This window comes from Mastigoproctus giganteus, chromosome 3, assembly GCF_048544385.1.
Source record: "Mastigoproctus giganteus isolate SK-2022 chromosome 3, ASM4854438v1, whole genome shotgun sequence".
In the NCBI taxonomy this organism is placed as follows: domain Eukaryota; kingdom Metazoa; phylum Arthropoda; class Arachnida; order Uropygi; family Thelyphonidae; genus Mastigoproctus; species Mastigoproctus giganteus.
This window is the reverse complement of record NC_143577.1, coordinates 238,671,095-238,693,994: the sequence shown is the minus strand read 5'-3', so window position 1 is coordinate 238,693,994 and position 22,900 is coordinate 238,671,095. Positions and strand designations below refer to the sequence as shown.

At 40.2% G+C, this 22,900-nt stretch overlaps 1 protein-coding gene across 1 annotated transcript in view; it reads left to right on the top strand.

Annotated features, from left to right (window-relative positions):
* LOC150088921 (forkhead box protein P1-like) overlaps nucleotides 1-22,900 on the top strand; it is a 405,171-nt gene that overhangs the window by 253,816 nt on the left and 128,455 nt on the right. The window contains exon 5 of the mRNA XM_090370955.1: nucleotides 21,514-21,726. Coding sequence (XP_090227081.1) covers nucleotides 21,514-21,726 — 213 coding nt within the window. The remainder of the gene's footprint in view (nucleotides 1-21,513; nucleotides 21,727-22,900) is intronic.

The window sequence follows — 22,900 nt, the reverse complement described above, 5'->3', positions numbered from 1 at the left end:
TACCATCTGACCTTTTAGTGATCTTTTAATTACTGAGAAAGTGTGAGATATTGTCGCTTATGTCCTCCGTGGGTTCTCCACCTATCACTCATTTAGTGAGGTTTAGGTTTGAGTCCTGTCTATGACTGGAAGAATTTTTGAAGTCCTCTTCGAGACTATAGTTAGTCGATCTGTGGAGGGAGTAGGATTTTTCAGCCTGCACAACGTGCAGATTGTTGTTGGTGGTGGTGATTGGGTTTTAGGAACATCAGCAACTAAAGGCATGTTGCTCGGTGTATATTGTCTGCAAATTGCATGTGTTCTGAGGTCGATTTTCAATTTTGCTGGTTGAAAAACCCGAATTTCCGTGAAAAAAAGCCATGCTAAAAAGACCCATAAAAATTCCTCCCGTTTAACTCAGGTCTTTTCCACCCGCTGTGGGGAGGACGGTGGTCATACCAACTGTGCTACCCACCAAGGCACAACATGCAGATGTGCTCGTGAACACACACTTGTACAGGCACAATGGACACCCACACGGATGTGAATTACGTCCGGGGCTGTTAAAATAATAATAATCATTATCATCGCTTACACGCTTTGGCTTTGCGTATAAAAGGGTTCAAACTCGTGTCGAAGAAAAAACCGTTAACACATCGTGGCCTTAGTTTCCTGGTTGCAAATTCTAAGTAACTGAACTCTGAAAACATACGAAGGCACTGAATACATACGAGATAAACGGCTCTGACCCTTTCTGCAGTAGTCGCCTAGAAAGTTTCTGCTGGCCAAGTTCGTGACATCCCCTACAGTTGCCGTATTGGTTCTCGGAGGAAGAAACAGATTTTTGTCACTTATTCCGCATTGTAAACTTCCTCATCGAACAGTTCTTGGCGACAGCTGCGAATGCGACCCCGAAAAACGCGAGACATTGTTCGAAGTATTTTAAAAATGAATGAGAGCAGAAAGTGATTACAAAAGAGCACGGAAGAAGGCGAGCGAGCGAAAAAATGGCAACATGGAAGATTTAAAGGAGAAGGCCGACATCCAAATAGGCGACACGAATGCAAATAGAAGCAAACGCCGAAATCCAATAGCACCAACTAGCGGTGACAGTAATAATAAGGTATTGGACACATCTTCCTATTGGTAAGATGAACGCAAACAGCTCAGCAGGCAAACACACGTCAACCAACAAAATGGGTAGTTGTCGTCTGCCACTCCACTAAACACTTATCCAATGGAAACGAGTGCGGCTCGCCGGCACGTGTGCAGGAGGCGTGGCCGCCAGCTGCAATGTGAAAATTATAGCTCTCAGTGTCTCGATGAAGTGTACAGTTAGTTTTTTAACTTCTCGACGCCCACCCTTTTCAATGTGACAAAAATGCCGAGTTGCCGATAAGGTACGAAGTGCCCTAAAGCTTTTTGTAATGTGCGATCTTCGGTCCCTTTGCGTCTTTTGTACTACAAATGAAGATTTTTCCACCGGTGCCCGATCCCATATCCGGAAGCCGACCCACATAATGGGTGTTATTCCACTAGGCCTAATACCCATCGGCTTTGTGCGTCTCTAAGTGCACACCTTATCGATTAGCCTCGGGGTTAGTTGAAAGGGACGCCAGCAACTGTCACTACTTATTTATTCTATCATTCAGAGAAACGGTTCCGTTTATTCCCGTTGCTATGGACACCAATGGCTCCTCTTCCGCGTGAGCCGCACCTGAGACATTAGACCAAGGTGAGTGTGCTAAGAGGCGAAAGGGTAGCGGAGATGACGTGACCACGTGCAACCTCACTTCAGGATGAAGCCACCGGCGACCTGTAACTGGACGCAGGTCAGATAGCGGTGAACCCCAAGCCATTCGTCAACGACACGAAGTATACGCTCGTTACAGATGATGACTAATAGAGGAAACAGGATCGTTCGTCTTGCGTGCTCCGTAAGTAAACGAATCTACGTGTGTCAGCGTTCTTAGGCGCTTAATGCGAGCTTTACCGAGCATGCGTCGCGATCGTTGACAAATAAAAACAGAACTTTCTTTTTTCTTTATTTTTTTTTAATTTATCGAGGTTTGAATTTGAAAGAGTCGAGCTTTCTAGTTTTTGTCTTTTTCGAAGTCGCCAAGTATACAAAGCTGGTTTGTTGTTTCAAGTAGTTCTTTCGGAGCATGCGCTGTTGTTGACAAATAGGTCTTCTGTCTTGTCGCTAAAGTTTGTATCATCGTTGATGGGAAATTTTTTTTTGGTTTATTTTATGATTATTAATATAATTGTATGTGAGCGAATTTGAATGCTTTATTAATTAAAAACAAACACGCAACTTTATAAATTTTATTTAAAATGCATTCTTTCTTTATTTCTTGTGATCTTATCTTGACTATTCTTAGACGAATCCTTGTCTTCAGTTCAATTAGATGAATGGAGCTTATAAGGTATAAGGAACAAATTTTCAGTGTTCCAGGACGACCACAGAATCAGAGAAGTTCACATGATAGAGAGAGAATACAATAAAAAAATAAGCCGCATTTAGCTATCATGTAGGCTTGAACTACGGTCAATTCAAACGCGGTTGTAAATTTATACTCGCATTATGTTCCCTATGGATGGATTGAACTCGCAACCTCCAGAGAAAATCAATTTTAACATCAAATATTACCTTACCCCCTTGGACATCGGTAATCCTTCAGAGAACGCTTTTAGAAGTTTCTGGCATGTGGAAACGTAGCCGAATGGTCAATGGGGGTGAGTGCAGTAGTAAAAAGGTTTGAATTTATAATACTTCGAGCCCACGTGAGTGTCCAGTTAATGCTCTTCTGTTCTCTACCATTGAAACTCATCTGATCCTAAGTGAAAATTTATTTTATTTAATGTTGCCTAATTCCCGCAGACTAATTCTATTTGAATTAGATCTTTTTCTGGCTATCAGTTATCATTCCCAAACATTTATTTGGGATTGTCCAGATCCCATTTTTGGATCTGACTCTGGGACGGAAATGGCAGGTTCACCACATTACTCCCCTTACCTTAGACCGCTATTGTACTGATTGTTATGCGTCATGCTGGTACAAACACGGTTCCAAATATAACAATAAACATAAACATTCATGATTTCATTGCTGACAGCCAGTGAACCAAGTCCAAACTAAAACAAGCCTATACCGTCATACTGCCACCATCAAATCATACTACATACACAGTCCGTTGATGTCTGGACTGTGTATGTAGTATGATTCATCGTTCTACATCACGTTCTGCCACTGCTGCATTGTCCAATGCTTCCAAGCTCAGAAGCTTAATAGGGGTGGCGTCTATTGCTGAGAGAGCCTTGGCTTACAATCAGCTGCGAAACCATGGCAACTCATTCAGTGAAATGTTTCGTTCATAGTTGTTGATCCTACATATATCAACCAATTCTGTCAACTGTCTTTAGAGTGAATTCATTAAGGACAAGAAGTAGTAGGATCTCCAGACTACACAGTCCCTTGAGATTTCCTTGCACTGGCTGTTTCAGCAGTTGACATGCTTTCGGAGGTCATTAATGGTGTCTACCTGGTTTTGGATGAATGCGATCTAGGTTCTTTTCTCATCTTGTTCCGTTCTATTTACTTGTAACTGAGTGTGTATGCTTTTTATATCCCACTTTTAACTGGCTGCCTGTTAATCTATCTGTCATGTGACTTCCAGAATTGATCATTCTTCTCTGGAGAGGTGGCCCAATTTGGAGGATATCGTAAGATGATGATAATACCCTAAAATAGAGGTGCCCAAACGTGGAACATGTCGCCGTGGGGCATACTTGGTTGTTTTGGGGGAAGGGGCGTGCTGTTTTATTTATTTTTTTCCCATCATTACATCGTTTTATTCCATTCATTTCGTCAATTTTATTTGAATCTTCGAAGTTAAATGCATTGAAGTATATATTAATTCATAAAACTGCATATACTTACAGGTAAATTTTATGTCAAATCTGTTTATTTGTTCTTTTTTTGGGAAGGGGTGTGACATTTATGAAATAGTTTAAGGGGATGCGATATAAAATTCTGGGAACCTCTGCCTTAAAATATTTGGTGCACCAGTGATAAAGCTGGCTTTAAAATATATGAATTCTAAATATATCTTAAATTCCATTTATCTGATTTGGAAAACCAGATAAATGAAGTTTATCTGGTTTTCCAGAGTTTCCGATAGAAAAATCTTGCTACTTCCGGTTTTAACCATTACATTGGTCTCGGCTTGCTGCTTCGGAACTATCTTCTTGTTTTTATCTCTCTCTCTCTCTCTCTCTTTTTTTTTTTTTTTTTTCTTTATAAATTTAACTTAATATGTATGCTATTAATCCGAAACACGGTCTCGAGATCGGCTTATCACATTTTTTTTTTTTTTTTTACCGGTGTACCTCTGCCTTAAACTGTTTATGATGATGAAATGTTACATCGTTTAAGAAGGTGATATAAGCAGTTCAGATATGGACGTGAGGATGTTCGTGATAACCCAAGAAGTAGGTATCCGTCAACCTCTGGAAATGAGGAAAGAGTTGCAAAAGTTCACGAAATTGTGGCAAGAGATTGTCGTTCTATCCTCAGAATAATGGCTGATAAGTTGGATATGAATAAGGAAACGATCCGTCAAATTCTGCATGAAGATTAAGGAAAAAGGAAGTTTTGTGCAAAATTTGTGCCACACAGCCACACAGATGAGCAGAAGCAGTGAGGGTGTCATCGTGTCAAGATAAACATAACTTCCTCGACTGTATTATCACTGGAGATAAGTGGTGGGTGTTTCAGTATGACCAAAAGACAAAGCATTAGAGCATGCAGTGGACTTCTAAATCATCACCAACACCCAAAAAGTTTCGTTTAAGGAAACAAGATCAGGATTACAGAAGTCCAGACAATGATGATCATATTTTTCAATAAACAGGATGTGATTCACAAGGAATTTGTACCTGAAGGGGAGAGATTGCTTCGTTCTGCGTTCAGGTGCTTCAACGATTATTATAGCGTATTTTTCGGGTGGCCGCAATTTCGAGATAAAATCAGCTGGTTCTTGTGTCACGACAATACCCCCGCCAATTCTGCACTTGTTGTGAAGACATTTCTGATGAAACATGGATCAACCACCTACTCTTCCGATCTAGTACCAGCGGACTTCCTCTTTCACAAGGTGAAAACTGCCCTCAAAAGGAAAGAGATTTCAGGATATTTAGTACATAAAGAAAAACGTAACCGCCGAACTATGCATCTTCTCTCTGGACGCCTTTGCTGACTCTTTTTCATAAACTTTTAGAACGGTATGATAAGTGCATTGTGTACACTTTGTGTTCTTTTTATTGCACCACTCAGGGAACTTTATTACCACACTTCGGATATATTATGTCTGTTAACTGCGTGTGTTCTATGCCGATTTGCCTGTTTACTGGATGAAAAACTCGAGTTTCCAGAAAAAAACCTTGCTACCCTCTCCAGAGACCGACTAACTCAGTTAGTGAAAAAAAGGCACATAAAAATACCTCTCGTCATTCGAACTCAAGTCTTTTCCGCGCAGGACGGTGGTTTTGTCTACTGTGCTACACGCGAGATCTTATTTTTACATCATCGTGATCGACCAAAATATGTTTTGATCTACAAGTCCATCGTTATTGACTGTTTTCTGGCCGTGCTCTAGGCTGAGTAAATCACTACCCCACTGGTTCTTATTAATAATTGACAGCATATTTTGTAGCCTTGTGTGGATTAGGCTAAATGATACAAATAAGCGAACTTTTTCTGCATCAGAAAAGGATGATGAATGCCTATCAGGTGGAAATCGAACTTGCCTTCTTAACAGCAAACCTGATGGGAAGTCCATAGGCATCGGACGACCCAGCGCAACGTGCGGAATTATACGTGAATGGTGAGCACTCAGCCACAACTTTCCTAACCATGCATAAATACCGCTTGATGTCAATAATGATGTGGAACTGAATGGTGACACTACTTCCTTGGGAACTGTATATACTAATTGTCGATGATTCCTGATAAAGACTATTTCAGAGCTTTCTGAGAACGAACCAAAATACTTTGGTTCGTTCTCACGGTGAGTGAGTTAGTCGGTTTCGGATGAGGATTGCGCTGTTATTTTCTTCCCGAAAACCTTGGTTTTTCATCCGGTAAATAGTCTTAAGTTGTTTTGGCGCAAAATGCAACGACAAATAGTTTTTTTCTTGCCAAATAGGTTTTGAGAATCTGTTCTGCTTTTGACGCAAGCTGCAAGTCATTTTCTTGAAATGAAGTGCAATGCTAAAATTGCTATACTAAAAAGAGAGTACATGTTTTTTCTCCAGAGATTCCCTGAGTGAATTAGTTGTTGTTGTTGATATTGGGCTTAATGACACAAGGGCTACTAAGGACAAATTGTGTCCTTTCATAGTTTACTTATTGACAGCATATTGATATAGATGTTAATTTATATATTCCTGTGCAGGCCAATATATTTTAGATACAACAAAAGTTCTTCTATTTTTGTTTCATTTCCTATAAAGTGAGGTGTTCAACGTGGAAAGTGATTGAAAAGTGTTTGATCGGATGGTTGAATGAATGTAAGGGATAATCAACCAGAAAATGATGGACTGTAAGTTGTCTGTGACTGGATGAGCACTGAGGTGGGTTTTCTCCCAATAACAGATAGAGATGAGTTAAAGATTGGGATTCAACTGAGTATGGAGAGTGTGTCCAATTCTGAGTCTTGCCAATACCACTTCCTCTCGTCGGTTTCGTCGGAAGCCAGAGAGCCACAGCTTCGGTTCTTGCTTTATATGATAAAATTTATAGTTGGTGTTACTTTTCCAGATCTGTGACCATTTATCGTAGCAGCTTGAGTGAATTAGTGAAATAGAGTGGAATATTAAGGAATCTAATTGTTTTCTTTTGAACGAAGTCAATGATTTTTAGAGATCTTTTAGACTTTACTTGCCTGATGTGGGTAGGGTGTCCACTTTCGGAGCAGATTTGACGTTCAGAGAAAATTGGTGATTTAGTACAGAAGAGGATACTTCACTGTATTTTTTTTTTTGAATTTTGGATATTTTCTGAGGCATTAGTCTCTGGTGTCTCAAAGAGAAAACTTCATATTCTCTTTGAGAGAACTTTATTCGAAATTTATTCATTTTATTCCAAGAGAATACTTCGCATTCTCCTTAAGAAAGCAGTAATCAGATTGCTTTGAAATCTTGTCCGACTGTTTTCTTTGTTTCCTTTGCTTCTCTCCCCATCACTGCTGGAGGTGGAGGAGAAACAAGAATTAACCAAGGAATATCAAAAACAATCCCATCTTTAACAGAAGGTGCAAAGTTCATACAACAGTTGGAGTGCAAGAGATGAATATGGCCATAAATTGAGTCGAGTAGCTCTAGTAAGAGATACAACGTTCGGGTACCATTTAGTTAAGAAGCAAGTTTTCCATCTCAGTACTCTTCAAAATATTTAAGTTTTTTTTCAACTGTTGTGTGAAGTGTAGGCACCAAAGAAAGACAGATTTCGATGTAAATCAGTTTATCTGTGATGGTGATAGCACATTTATTAAAAACCTTATGATTGGATTGCCTGTTTGCGGGATTAAACAACTTGTACACAGTACAAATTGGTTGATGAACGTAGGAAAGATACCATATGGGAGAAAAGATCAGTTATAATCTCAGTTACTGATTTATAGTGTATTTGAAAGGGTTTTTGATAAGGAAAAGATCAAAGGTGAGTAGTTAGAATTATTATTTAGTATTGTAGTCGCGAGTGAATATTTTTAGATTAAACCAGTAGTGATAATAGATGCTGTTACTGTTGTTTGGTTTTTAGGAGCATTAGCAACTAAGGCCATATTGCTCCGGGATATGCGGTGGTCATTCCCTGACCTTTCCGCATCCTCCGTATTTGGTGGTGACGGGCTCGAACCCCGGTCTAATCAAGAAGCGTGTGCTACGCACTGCTGCTCCTTCCCACCTGGCTACGGAGGCGCCGATAATAGATGCCTCAGCGTGTAAAGTAGTTGTAGTAGGGTTTTAGGAGCATCAGCGACTAAGGTCATATTGCTCTGTGCATATTGTCTGTAAATTGGGTGTATTTTTAAGGTCGATTTTCTGTTTGCTGGACGAAAAACCTGAGTTTCCGGGAGAAAAAACCATGGTACCCTCGCCTGAGACTGACTAATTCAGTCACGTTGTGAAAAAGAGGCCATAAAAATTCCTCCAGTTATCGACGGGACTCGAACTCAGGTCTTTTCCACGCAGTGTGGGGAGGACGGCAATCCTACCAACTGCGTTACCCATAAGGGCGAGCCTCACCATGTAAAACTAGCTTTGTCAGTACAACTGGAGAAAGAAAATCAATTGGATTTTATGAATGTTACGATAAAAAACAAATTCTGTTTGTAATCAGGGACGACCACACGGTCAGGGTTCACAAAGATAGAATACAAGAAACAGCATCGTATATAGCAGTCACGCGAGCTTGAACCACGGTCACTCAAAACGTGTATAATTATGCACCATCGCGCTGACCACTTGGTTACGGAGGAGTTAGAACTAGACTGCGAGAGTATGGGGAAACAAGAATTAACTAAGGTATATCAAAAATAGGAGAAATTTTATTGTTATGAATCTCTCTAAGAAAATATGAGAGTGAACGTGCACATAAATATTCCTTTTGAAATAGGAACAAACACGTGCGCCCAGCACTTGTCGCACTCACTCATTTTATAGTGTTCTAAATTAAAAAGTAACGGTAAATAAATGCATAAGTATATACATTCAGTGGCTACTTTTGCTTCTTCGAGGCAAAAGATATGAAGCCTATATTCAGCTATTTCAAAGCAAAAAATCAAAATGCGGCTGTAAACACGCTAGATATTTCCAGTGATTTGTCATCTTTGTCTGAGGCAGACTACCTTGCTAGCAGCTTTGAAGAAATTTACAAAACAGATACAGCAGATGACGAGATGGAAGGTAACGAAAATTTTCCTCTCAACTACATTGATACACTAACAGCATTTGAAATCAACCAAGCAGAATTGTTGAACACAATCCACAGTATTAAAAAGGACCTCACACGAGGCCCGGACGGTATCCCTACTGTCTTATGGAAAAAATGTGGAACCACACTTGTAAAGCCATTACTTCACTTAATAAAATTGGTATTTGAGAGTGGAATCTATTCAGCTCAACTGAAAAAGCCTTTGTTACCCTCTTTACAAAAAAGGAGACCCATTCTCACCCAACAACTACACACCAGTTTGTCAATAGTTAAATAAAGTTTTCATTTAACTTTATGAAACTTAATTTGTCAGATTACTCACGGATTTATCAAAGGTCGTTCCACCTGCACAGATATGATTTCGTTTGTCTCGAATATATCCCAGGCGCTTGATGAAGGAAAACAAGTCGACTCCATCTTCCTTGATTTAAGCAAAGCCTTCAACAAGGTAGTCCATCAGAGACTAATCAACAAACTGCATCACTATGGTCTCAGAGGACAGGCACTAAACTGGATTAAAAACTACTTGGAAGATAGAGAAATGTCCGTGACATTTAAAGGTAAAACCTCATATCCTTTCAAGCCTGAAATTGGTGTCCCACAGGGGACACCAATTTCTACAACACTACAACTTCTACAACAGGACTGCAAGGTCAATGAACAAAGCAAATGTGGAGATATTTGACACCCCCGGACACTTCAAGAGGCAACTGAAATTGCTAACCTCATCCGTTACCTGACTTAAACAAATACCAGTGCTCTGCCTTACTCCTACCTGTTCACTTAAATAGGACGGATGAGTCCTACTCTTACTTATTTAGTTTTATTTTATCTGTACATTTCAATTCACTAGTCTTCTTATGTACATTTACTTCTCTATTTATTTTGGAAATGTATATTCCAAGCTTCTGCTTTGAAGCTGTGTAATAATGCTTTGTAGCTGCACCCTCAGGCACGTTTGATTGCTGTTTTGTAGCTGTTAACAATAATAATAATACTCTATTAAGTACGCCTACCAAATAACTATAGGGCGCCTTCATCCTTTAGACATTCAGAACAGCCTGGATTCGTATTGGAATCGACTTAACGGAGTATGGAAAGCGTACCATAGGAATATTGGCCTACTTTAATTCAATTGCTTCCTACAGTTGTTGCAAATCAGATAGAGGATCTCTACTCCAAAGAGCTCGTTCCATCTCATCCAACAAGTTTTCAATTAGATTGACATCTATTGACTGAGGCAGCCACCGTAGCAGGCTGAATTCACTCATGTTCCGAAACCAGTTCTGTACAATTTTGGCCTTTAGTTCCTATCATCACTCTGAACGGGCGAATTACTGCAACTGATTACTTTGATATTATGAGTGACCAGGTTCATCCCATAGTGCAGATATTGTTTCCCACAAACGATGCCATATTCTAAGACGATAATGCTCCAATACACACACAGTCAGATGTGTCCAGTCTTGGTTTGAGGAGCATGAAACTGAGACTAAGCATCTCCCATGGTTTGTACAATCACCAGACTTAAACGTTATTAGCCACTGTGGGAATATTTGGAGAGGAGAATGAGAAACAAATTATCTCCACCTTCATCATCACTCAAGAAGCTTGAAACGTTCCTCCGTGAATAATAGTCCAATGTTCCTCTTAAGACAGTTCAAAATTTCTTTCGATCTATTCCACATACAATACAAGCTGTTTTAAAAGCAAAAGGGTAGCCCAACAGCATATTAATGCATACCATTAATATGCTGTTTATTCATCCTCTTTATATAATGTGGTCTCAAAGGAGAGTGGTAGTAAACCCTCCATCGAACTAGATATTACACTCACGATATTAAATATAAAACAATATTAAACAATCAGCAATGCATTATTACTCTCCCTCGTAGTAGTACAGTTGGTAGAATCGCCGTCTTCCCCATAGCAGGCGGAAAAGACCCGAGTTCGAATCTCGTCGATGACGCGAGGAATTTTTATGGGCCTTTTTCACAACGTGGCTGAGTTAATCAGTCTCATCCGATGGTAGCATAGTTTTTTCTACCGCAAATTCGAGTTTTTCGCCAAGCAAATAGCAAATCGACCACAGAACACGAGCAATTTATAGACATATTATATACGGCACAATATGGCCTAAATCGCTGATGCGCTTACTACAAAAAATACGACCGGAGGGTGATATAGACGCGTTTTTGGCACCATTTTCACATAAAAGAAATGGCTTCTACGATTTAGGTTAGAACTACATAGACCACTATTATATTATGGTGCCTACTGTATCTCCGGCCCTATCGCACTAGGGGCTACTAAAGTATCCCTCGGGCCTTACGATATCGGTTGCCAGTTACAGCCTTCTAATCAAATCGCCTCGGCAGATGTCGTTAGCTCATGAATCTCCGCCTCAAATGGCATTTGGAAAGTTTAACTTTACCCAACATTAATTTAATATAAAGTTTACCACACAAAACAGGGATACAGACATTATCAGACACAGAATCTGTGTCAGCGTGGAATTAAAACCATTGAAGGATTTTTGTGCCGCTTGAATTTAAAAAATAAATAAATAAAGGAAGGAAGGAAGAAAAAGAAAAAGAAAGAAAGCGCATATGTCCATCCTAATGCCCAACACGACAACAGCTTTCACCTATCAAGAGGACCACTCGTCGTTGGTCAAAGAGTAAGAATTAATGGTTCACACCAGGCATAAATCGCGAAGACAGAGGTGGTTATAACGTTTTGGCTTGGATTTATAGACATTTTAAAATTCCCAACCCTTTAATATTAATTTCCATCTTTCAAGCTTTCATGATGTTTTCTTTTTAGAGCATAGGTTCTTAAACTTTTTTTTTTATCAGCGACCTCTTTTCATAAGACGAAATCACCTATCAAGAGGACCACCACTCGTCGTTGGTCAAAGAGTAAGAATTAGTGGTTCACACCAGGTATAAATCGCGACCCACAATTAGGAACCCCTGTTTTAGAGTACTTACAATTCTCAAGGAACACAGTATCACTGAAAACAGTATTTCTCCAACTTAAAATTCAATATTATAACTGTATAACATAATATCTTGCCGATATAAAAATACTCTCTAACGAATAGACTGCCTTCTAAATAATTTAAATGGATTCATACTACGCTCGCACAATTAATTGATCTCTCCTTGAAGTTTTTAATTACACTACATAATACCTATTCAATTCAGTCTCTTCTTTCAACCTCAAATTACTTTCCATTTCTCCTTACCTACTACAATTATTTTCTCAACTTATCTTCCTTTAATATTTATTTTCAATATTTATTTTACCGTCACTCTCTTCCACCAATTACTTTGCCTTGCGTTTATATTATATTTCTCTATCTCTCATATACACTGCCCTACCATTAATATCCGGACACTTGCCTTTAGACAAAAAAAAAAAAAAAAGAGCTTTTATTGTGTCATTTAATATTTTGTGCTTAAACCTTTTAACACTGCCTCAATTATGACGGCCTTCAGTCTTCGCGGCATACTCTCAACCAGCTTTTTATAAATGTCAGGTGATATGTTCCTCCACTCTGCCTTGTTCTTTGGGCAATCTTGACGTGCGCGTACCCGACGATCCAATACATCCCAAAGATGCTCGATGGGGTTCAGATCAGTACTCTGGGCTGGCCAATCCAACTTTTCCACACCCATGTCCTCAAACCACTCTTTTATGACCCGAGCAGTATGGCATGCCGCGTTGTCTTGTTGATACAGGTATGGGCCTTCCCCGAAGTATTGCCATAATGTTGGAAGGGCATAATTGTCCAGGATGTTCTGGTATTGCACAGCATTCATAGTTTTGTCGATAACGACTAATGGGCCCAAGCCAGACCATGAAAGGAGCCCCATACCATGACTCTGCCTTCACCAAACTTCATTGTTTGGAGGATACAATCAGGAAGGAAGTATTCCCCTGGCATTCGCCACACCTAGGAACGGTCATCAGACTGTTAGCGTGCGAACCTCGACTCGTCTGTTCATAGGACTGTTTTCCATTGCTCTACAGTCCAGGATTCGCGTTCCTTACACCATGTTAATCGGCGTCTAGCATTTGTTGAGGTGACCAATTCTGTTGAACGTGTCATATTAATGGTAGGGCAGTATATATATATATATATATATATATATATATTTTTTTTTTTTTTTTTTTTTCACTCTTTCACAACTGTAATACTAATCCGAAGTACACTCCTGCGCTTATCATTACCAACGTACAGTATCTTAAGTACTGAAATCAGCTTTCATAGTTGATGCAAGCAATGTTGTCTCCAGTGGAGTCGGTCGGTCGACAGAACAGCTGTTGAGGTTGCGTTGTTTAAAGTATACACCGAGGAAACTAAGGCAATGAGGCATTGATATGTTGTGAATGAAAATCACAAGTATTCTGGGCACTGTCTCGTGTACATAGCAAATAAAGCACGAGTTTCCGGCAAAAAAAACACACCCCTATACTGCCGTATAAGACTGGATTAACTACAATTCTCGGGGTCTTTATTAAATTCGAAATAACTGTAAAAGGTTGTCCAGCAACATTGAAACGAAGGATGGGGGAAGTACATTATATATGTAACGTTCTTCTTTTGTATATTCGTTTCTTAGCTTCATCGTGTATGCGATGATTGGTTCGACATTATTCACAACTGCTAGCTATTTGAGGACGACCTTGGAGAGCCATAAGGAAAGGTTGCATGGTGTAAGCGGAAGGCGAAAGACACACGCATCGAGCTTGCATAATCCACAATCAGATTGAACGATATTTACACATGACAAAATCCATGTGTCCTTCGGAGCGTATCTTCGAGAAGTAACCATGGCGAAGTCGATTTTTGTCAGATCACAATTAGCTTTCGCTGGATGGTAAATTTAGAATCGTTTCGTTTGGAGAGCAGCTGTTTATTTAACTTGTATATTTTCTGCGGATGTTGATTAATCTTCTCTAAGTTATGCAATGAAATGGGTAACAGGAAAACCATCCAGTTGTTATGCAGATCAATTTGTTCCGCTGCTTTAGTGCAGGAAAAGAATTGTATTTATGGGGGACGGGGAAATTCAACTAAAACCTTAAGGATTCACTTGACAGAGATATGAAATGAGAATTGTGAGAACAGGCTAAATTTTGCAGAATTTTATTTATTGACCTCCGTTGCTGGTACGTTCGGTATGTTTAATTATAAATATTTAAAATAACGACACTATCTGTACATTAAATAGAATTATTTTAATCTATGTTCAGAACGACAGCGAATTAAATACAGAGAAGAAACGTTTCGGCAAATTAATGCTGTCCTTCTTCTGTGCGAACACATTAACGTGCGTTTAAAAATTAAATAATTCAAAGTGCTAAAACTGAAAATAGTGCGTCTTTAAAGTGTAATAACCTGGAAAAAGGCTATAAAATGTCACGAAAGCCAATGTAGTTGAAAAAACTCTGTGAGTACTAGTGTTTAGGGTAAGCCGCCACCTGTAGTCTCCCACAACTGGCTCTCTGTGAGTACTGTAACAACTAACGTAGTGGTCTTAGATCAAATTTCCGGAAATCAAAGCACCGGAAACAAAAACACCGACATTCATAGTGATCACTGGTACAAAACGTAAACAGGTTTTGTACCTGTCATCACCATCATTTCTGTGGAAGGATGGTGATGAATTCCTTCAATAACGCTAGGAAATTATATAGGTTTTTTTCTCACAGTAGCCGAGTTAGTCGTTCTTTGTCGGCGAGGGCAACAATTTATTTCTCCCGAAATCAGGATATTTTCATCCAGCAAACAGACAGATGACTAGAGAACGCATGCAGTTTGCAAGCATAATACGCATAGGTGTTTGAACTTCAGTTCGGGTAACTCTAAAATTGAAATTGTTTGTTCAAAATGCCGGTAGCTTATAACTGGTTAAATGCCAACCGGCCGCCTTGCTATTATGTAAAATGTATATAAAAAGTAAACAGATTTTCTGTTTGTACTCTGGGTCAGTGATGTGGGCTCGCACAGGATCAGTTGAAATGTGTGTATTACTGTACCTCGCGTCGAGGTGTCAATAAGCCGCGTTTGTAATTGCTAGACGAAAAAATATTCAGCCATCGCATCCACAGTGCTACCCGCAAGAGCAGCCCAACCTCTTAATTCCTGAGCAGCAGTGGTCACTGATGATTTCAACTGATAGTGCCAAAAATAAATAAACAATGCTGCTTTTCCGCAATGAAATGGGGCGGTCTCATGATTTTCTAATGGGGAAGGGCTAATACAGTTAGTGGTGAGGGAAAAACTGTTCCATGGAATTATTGAGCGTTAATCATCATGCAGCAGTAAGAATAAATCCATATTATTTTGATCATAAATGGGGGCTAAGCCCCACTATCAAAATTCAAAATTGTTGGATGGAAAGTGTTCATGCTTAATCTTTTCAAATTATTTTTGCTCTCGAAGTGAAAGTCTGGCAGAAATGGAGTATATGAAATTGCGGATGATAAGAGGGAAGTTGAGGAGGGTTTTAATTTCTCAACACGTCACGTGACCTCTTCTCAACTCCCACGTGCTGGTCGGGGTCAATAGATGCGGTCACTTCTCACGTTCTTCGCATCGTCAGCGGTGGCGTTCTCCTCCCGACCAACTTAACTTGTCCGTTACGGGTAGAACATGAGGCCGAGCAAGCTCTGACAAGCCTGGTGATGGATGACACGAACGCACAGTCAGTCCCTGATTACCACCATCGGTCGACCATTGATTGGTATCACCACTACTGCCAATGCTGTACTACTTGTGTTGGCTGTTGGGCTAGCTCGGGGAAAGAAGAGCAAGAGAGAGAGAGAGAGAGATGGGAAGAAGGGGGGGAGGGAACACATTGGGGAGCACACAAATCTCGTGCTACTACGACCATAGCTAAGTCCTCTTTTGTCCTAAACCGACATCAATCTCTGTCGTATTTAGTCGGATCTGTGGTGTCAGATTAGATGTCACTTGGGCTAGAAACGTCTCTTTTTGTGCAGGTGGCGCTCTTGTATAGCTGCTGGTGGCGGTGCTTAGTTGTTGCTGACGCGATAAAAGTAGGAAACGCACCTTATAGAGAAAGAGGGCAAGATTGAGCTTTATGCCATTATGCAGCGGCACCTCGTAGACACTGGAATACAAACACTTGGAGAATGGCAGTTGGGCGGAAAGAAAGAGCAAAATAGGCTACAGGCTTCTTGATTTTAGACATTATTCGCTTATCTGCACTCCTGTTGTCTTTGATTTTTATTCCTTCAAGCATCTTTGTTTATAATGATGACCAAATAGGCAATAAAAAAATTAACAAAGCAGTTTGTAATAAATGGATAATTGGAGGTCACACTTAAGCTTAATATAATCTCAAATTAATACAAAAATAGCAACCAAAATGATAGTAACTCGCGTAATTAGCAGTGGTTGTAATAATCGTCCTCCTGTGGAAAAGGCTAGGAATTTTTATGTGCTTTTCTCACGTGGCTGAGTTAGTGAGTCCTAGGTGAGGGTTGCGTGGTTTTTCATCCAGCAAATAGCAAACAGTAGAAGAATATACTCAATTACAGACACATTCTGGCCCTCATAGCCTTATATGTTTGGCATTTAACACACGCCTCAACGATAAAATGATGTCGCAATACTGTAAACATGAGAACTGTTTAGAGAGTGTTTAGTTATGGATGCCTGTCTCATTCCTGGTGCAGTAATCTTCATTTTATTCACATCAATAAGAATAAATTGTTTTTTCCTTATTTTTGTGGAAAGTATATTTCAAACAGCACCTAGTTTCTCGTTACTTAGAATACGAAAACTCAATGGTAAGAATTTGATAGTGACGCTTCATATTTATCGCCAGAGTACTCAGATGGTTTTGAGCCTTTTATGACTTGCTCATGTAGGAACTGAGTTTCGATTACAGAGAACGTGATGTGGTTCTTAATGCTTCCAAAGCGATTTCGCAATTTGTCCTTCTGACTTTGAATATAGAATGTATTGTTCTTATTTTTGGAATAAGAGCCAAAGCAAGTAAGAATATGTGTGTTGCGGGATGAAACCATCCACGTTTTTGAGGGAAATACATCATGCAACCCTCTACTAAGACTAACTTAGGCATAATGTGAAAAACAAATAGAAGTTCCTTCTGTGGATACTAGATTCGAACAGGCTTTTTATATTATGTAATGTGACTGAATAAGATTAGTATTTTTGGCATTTTATTCTATAGATGGACGGTCAGACAGTTTCATACCAATGCCCATCTCCATTAAATTCTGTGACAATACAAGCCTCGACACTCTTCGATGGTTTTCATTAAGACTTAGTACTCATAATCAAAGGAATTGACTTTCAAATAATAATATTTGTCGAAGTGAGGCATTACTGGTCCTCATGACTCCGCCAATCTCCAGCACACTTATCTAATTTTACCAGTAGGCTGGATTAATTTGCGCTGTTTTGTTATTGAGTGAAGACCATTAGCCGTGAAACGTCAGATAAATAAAAGATCTATTGGCGCTCGGTTGGACCGTGTTTTTCAACTTATGGGATCGAAAACCGAGTTTCGGAGTTAAAAACTATGCGGCGCTCGCCTGAAATCCATTTACATGGCCATATTTGCCAATAAGTAAAATAGAACAGACTTTCAGTCAACTTCGCCATGTGCCCCCTGGAACTCTCCGCAATTAGGAGCAAGATCTGCTAAATGACAGAGATAAATATATAGCGTTCACTCGATTTTCCCAGGCTGTCTTCACCACAAGGCGTGCCAAGCTCACCGCTGCTAAGACAGTTCAGAATACTCCCCACTCTCCGCTAACCCCTTCGGGGGTAGGATAAATGCAAATCTGTGCTACAGAAACAATACTGCAAATCCTTTATGGATAGGATTCATGCTGGCACCCAATTTAGGGTGCGGTATCACTGCTGGCACTCAACTGGGTGCTAAATCAATACACAAGGGCACCTGCTCCTGCGGCTTTTAATCCCCTTCCCTACCCCTACGTCGCCTAAGTCCACGGTGGACTGTCTTCACTATTAGTCCAACTTTCTTTCACCCCACAGTCTTACCTCCTCCTCTCTTATTCCCTGTGAACTCTCTTCAACAAAAAAAATATAATAATAATTTTTTTTTTCTTTTTTTTTTTGTGTGTGGCCTCTGTCAGGAAGCTCAAGCGACCCTGGCAGAGGCCAGCCAGAGTATGATGGGCAGTCTGGCTCACCTCCCAGTGTGGTGGCGGGCAACGTAGGGGCCCTGCGGCCAAGAAGCCAGAGAAGGTAAGGCACCACCTGTGGGAGACCACAGGTGGCGCCTTACCTTAAACACTATGCCACTATTAGTCTCTTTTGCCTCTTCCAGAACACAGGATCACCTATTTACCACTTGAATTATTTGATTGTGATTTTCTCTAGAAACTGCGCGTTTTATGACATATTTGTAATGGTATTCAGTCTGGTTTCAGAGAAACATTAATTGCTTCAAAGAATCTAAATGCGTGATCATTGTTAATAGTGCTTTGCCATGGGTAGGCTCAGGCAGACAGCCAACGACTTCTCCATATCTCCTATCCTCAGCCTTCCTCTTCGTCACCCCACATCTACCATCTCCTCTTAATTCAGAGACTTAAGGGGTACCCGATACTGCTCAACAAAGACAGTAGGCTGACGTAGCCTAATGGTTAGCGTGGGTGTGCAGTAGCACACGCGTTTTAGTTAACTATGGTTGGAGCCTAAGTGATTTCTAAGAATAATAATAAGTGTATCCATTGTCAAAATAATTTATTGTGAATTTATTCGAAGTTATGTAATCGGTACCTTTTGCTAGTAGAAATTCCCCCCTTCTGTGGCTTCTTCAGAACCATTCGCTGTGACATTGCTACAAGCAGACCTTACAATCATAAAATTTTATTTGAATAGTACAATGTTGTATATATGTTAACTGTTTAACTTGCCATATTTTTGGTAACATCGTGTATATTTACTTACCGAAAGGCTTTTTATGTGGTTACCAGACGGTTTGTCTGGTAACCACATAACACAACACACATGTGGTTACCAGACGGTTTGTCTGGTAACCACATGTGTGTTGTACGCACAGTTTGTGTGGTGAGAAGCTGTAATTTACATATAGAACAACTGTAGTTACTAAAGTAAACGACTCGAATCTGCTTCTACAGATTCCCTTAATGTTTGAGTCTGTAAAAGAAATGCTTTCTAGTTCGCTCATGATCGAGATGCACTACACTGCTCAACAAAATTAAAGAAAATATATTTTTCATGAATATTTTATTGTGAACAATGTCGCAGAAGGTGAATATTTGATGTGATAGGCATCTTGGCATGCAATTTCCGAGTATCCAATAGAAATTGATCTGCCACCTTACAGAGCCGCACATTATGCAAATTATTCATCCTTATAAAAATACGGATTGCGACCACATCACTTCATTCCCGTTTTTTGGCTTGCTCAGTGGAATAGCCGCATCTCCAGTACTCAGGATGGCAGGTCATCGTCGTTTAGATGATTCTTTGAGATGGTGGGCTGTTGGACGACTTGAAGCCGGGCAGTCGCAAGCGGAGGTGGCACGTTGGCTTAATGTATCACGCAGTGTTGTTTCAGCACTATGGAAGCAGTTTTAGGAGACAGGAACCATTAAGAGTTGGCCAAGGTCACCCGACGGCTACTTCAACCAGAACAGGCGGCTATCTGGCTCAAACAGCAATGCGGAACCCTACGATGTCCTGTCATCAACTGTCTCTTGAGGTTGCTGCGCCCACAGGTGAAAAAATTTCCAACCGGACTGTGTTAAGAAGGCTCAATTCAAGTGGGCTCTACGCAATGAAGCCAGTGTGGTTTGTATCCCATTAACCACCCCAGAGCTCGTTGAAACTGGTTCCATGAACATGTGACTTGGAGCCCTGACAGATGGAGTACAGTTCTGTCCTCTGATGAGTTCCGTTTTAGTCTACAAACAGATTCTAGACGTTATTTCATCTAGAGACAACGAGGAATGCAGTACCATTCCTCCAACATTAGAGAAAGGGACACTTACGATGGAAGCAGTGTTCTCGTCTGTGGCAGATTAATGATCAACGGCCGCACCCGTCTTCATGTTTTCGATAGGGGTACCTTAACTGCACGAAAAAAAAAAAAAAAAACCCAAAACCAAACTATTATATTAGGCCACCCGAATATTTAAATTAAAATCATATGCCGTGCTATGTTTCTTATGTCTGTTGTTTGTTAGTTTGTTATTTGGTTTTTAGGAGCATTAGCAACTAAGGCCATATTGCTCCGGGATATACGGTGGTCATTCCCTGACCTTTCCCCATCTTCCTTATTTGGTGGTGACGGGCTCGAACCCCGGTCTAATCAAGAAGCGTGTGCTACGCACTGCTGCTCTTTCCCACCTGGCTACGGAGGCGCCATGGGGGGGGGGGGTTATGTCTGTTAATTGAATTTATTCTATGGTCGATTTGTCTGTTTTGCTGGACGAAAAACTCCCGTTTCTGGATTAAAAAACCTTGCTATCTACGCCTGAGACCGACTAACTAAGCCACGGAGTGAAAAAAGCCCATTAAAGTTCCTCGCATCATCGACGGGATTCGAACCCGGGCCTTTTCCACCAGGAAAAGGCCCAGTTCGAATACCACTGTGCTACCCGCGCAGACTCATAACTGCGCAGAAGTACCAAGAACAGATCCTCAAACCCTATGTGTGACTTTTTAGGAGTGAGGTTGGCCCAGATTTTTTTTTTTTTCATGCACGACAGCGCCACTGCACATAGCGCTCAAATGGTGGAGAAATATCTTGAAACTGAAGATATCCAACTACTGCCGTGGCCAGCACGATTAACAGACTTAATTCCGATTGAACATCTGTGCGACGCCCTTAGGCGTCGCATTGCACGCTTACAGCCAACTCCTCGGTCACTTCGTGATCTAAGGTCTGCGCTAGTGGAAGAATAGGATTTGCTGTCACAGAATCTTATATACACCCTTATATCGAGCATGGTTTACTGCTGTTGGGCCTGTCGAGCCGTTGGAGGGGATTATACGCCGTACTGATGTCATGTGAGCATATTTTCGAACATCTTGTATCGACTTTTGTAACGTGACTTTTTTTGATAATTCTTTGGAAAAGTCCCTTATACTTTTCCAGAGTTTCTCGCTGTCTTCTCATTTCATCGTTATTATGTGGTACACCACCACCATACCGAATTTTTTCCTGCTTCTTCGCAAGCTGCACGAGTTACACCACTTGTAACTCGTGTATTTTCTACGTGTTCTGTTAATTTTGTTAAGCAGTGTATTTTTATTTTCCAAATTTGAGATTTTAGCATTGAAATACCCCAAATGTCCTCCCGGCCTATTTGTCAAAGATGGAGTTTCTAGTTAGTGTTATGAAAGTAATGGTACAAATATTGCTCCTGTCTTAATAAGATATGTTTAAATTGTTTTTTTTTTTTTTTTTTTTTTTTGATGCAGAGAACGAATGGCTAATGCAGTTATTTGCGAATCTTGCAGGGTATCAAGAACCAAATGCTCAAAGTGGGTCATTCATCCAGTGATAAGATGCCTGCTGACACCTCACTCCCAGGGCCTCCACCTCTCTTGATGATGAGTCCTCAGGTTCTTGCACAGCAGCAGATGCAACAGTTGTTACAACACCAAGTGTTATCTCCAAGCCAACTACAGCAACTGCTGCAGCAACAACAGTCCATATTTCTGCAACAACAGGTAAGATGCCCAATTGTCGCGGTGAGATTGGCATATTGAAAATTAATTTTTTTCCTCCACTCTTTTTTCTGCCACTTAGCACGAATGGAAGGGAGCAGCGGTCGCCACATGAATCAGGTAATAGAAAGATCCATCATTTGTGGTAGGAAAAATGCTGGATAACCTTCACTACTCATTCATTCTTCTTCTTTCTAGAATATAAATCCTTTATAAATTGCTCTAGCAAATTACCGCAATCTTATGATTAACATTTGGACTGTGCACATGATTGCATTCCTTGCAGTTACATTGTAATGTTTAGAGTGATTTAAATGTGAATGATTCAATACAAGCTTGCTCTTTACTTTTAAAAAAGCATGAATGGCATTTTTTTTAATTCGCATAGAGGTGCCAAAAGGCCTAGCGACTGCCAGGACCTTACCTAGTTGGGAGAATAAGTCACTGATCTCAGTGACTTATTCTCTCACTACGTAAACCATTAGTTAATTATTAATTTAAGTATTTTAAAATTATCCATATCTGTTAAAATACTGACACCGGACTAAAAATTAGTCAGCTGTGTAATTTTTCAATTAACAATGTGCTGTTGGGTTTTTTAAGGGTTTGGAGCATCAATAATTTAGGTCATATTGCGCCGTATAGATGAAACAGAAAGTACAACGTAGGATAACTGTGCACAATTCATTCCATGCTCTCTCTGCCCTTCTCTCTCTTTCTGATAAAATACAGCTGAAGTCCAGCAAAGTGTTTTAAAAATTATCGTTACAACTTGATTCCTCAATTTAAAAAAGTAAATGAGATAGGAAAACATGAATCATCCTTATTGTTCAGAGAAACGAAAATTTTATCGACGTGTTCAAAACATTCTAGATGCGCTCCTTGAGTTGCTCATAATACATCTAATCGATAATCGATTTCAGACCTGGTTCGGGTCAACACCCCGGCATGGATAGTCTCAGTTGAGGTGATAATTCGTGTCTAGAAGTCACTGATATTTTCCACTAAAGTTTGCTAAACTGTTTCTCTTTTTTTTTTTTAGTACCACAAAACGAAACTTGCACGCGTAATGGCATGGATTGGGTCACCATGCTCGAGCCACTATCCTGGAATGCACTGATGAAGTGAAGCTAAAAACCATAGCGTGGTAGTGCCCCGTTTTTTTGAAAAATAGGCT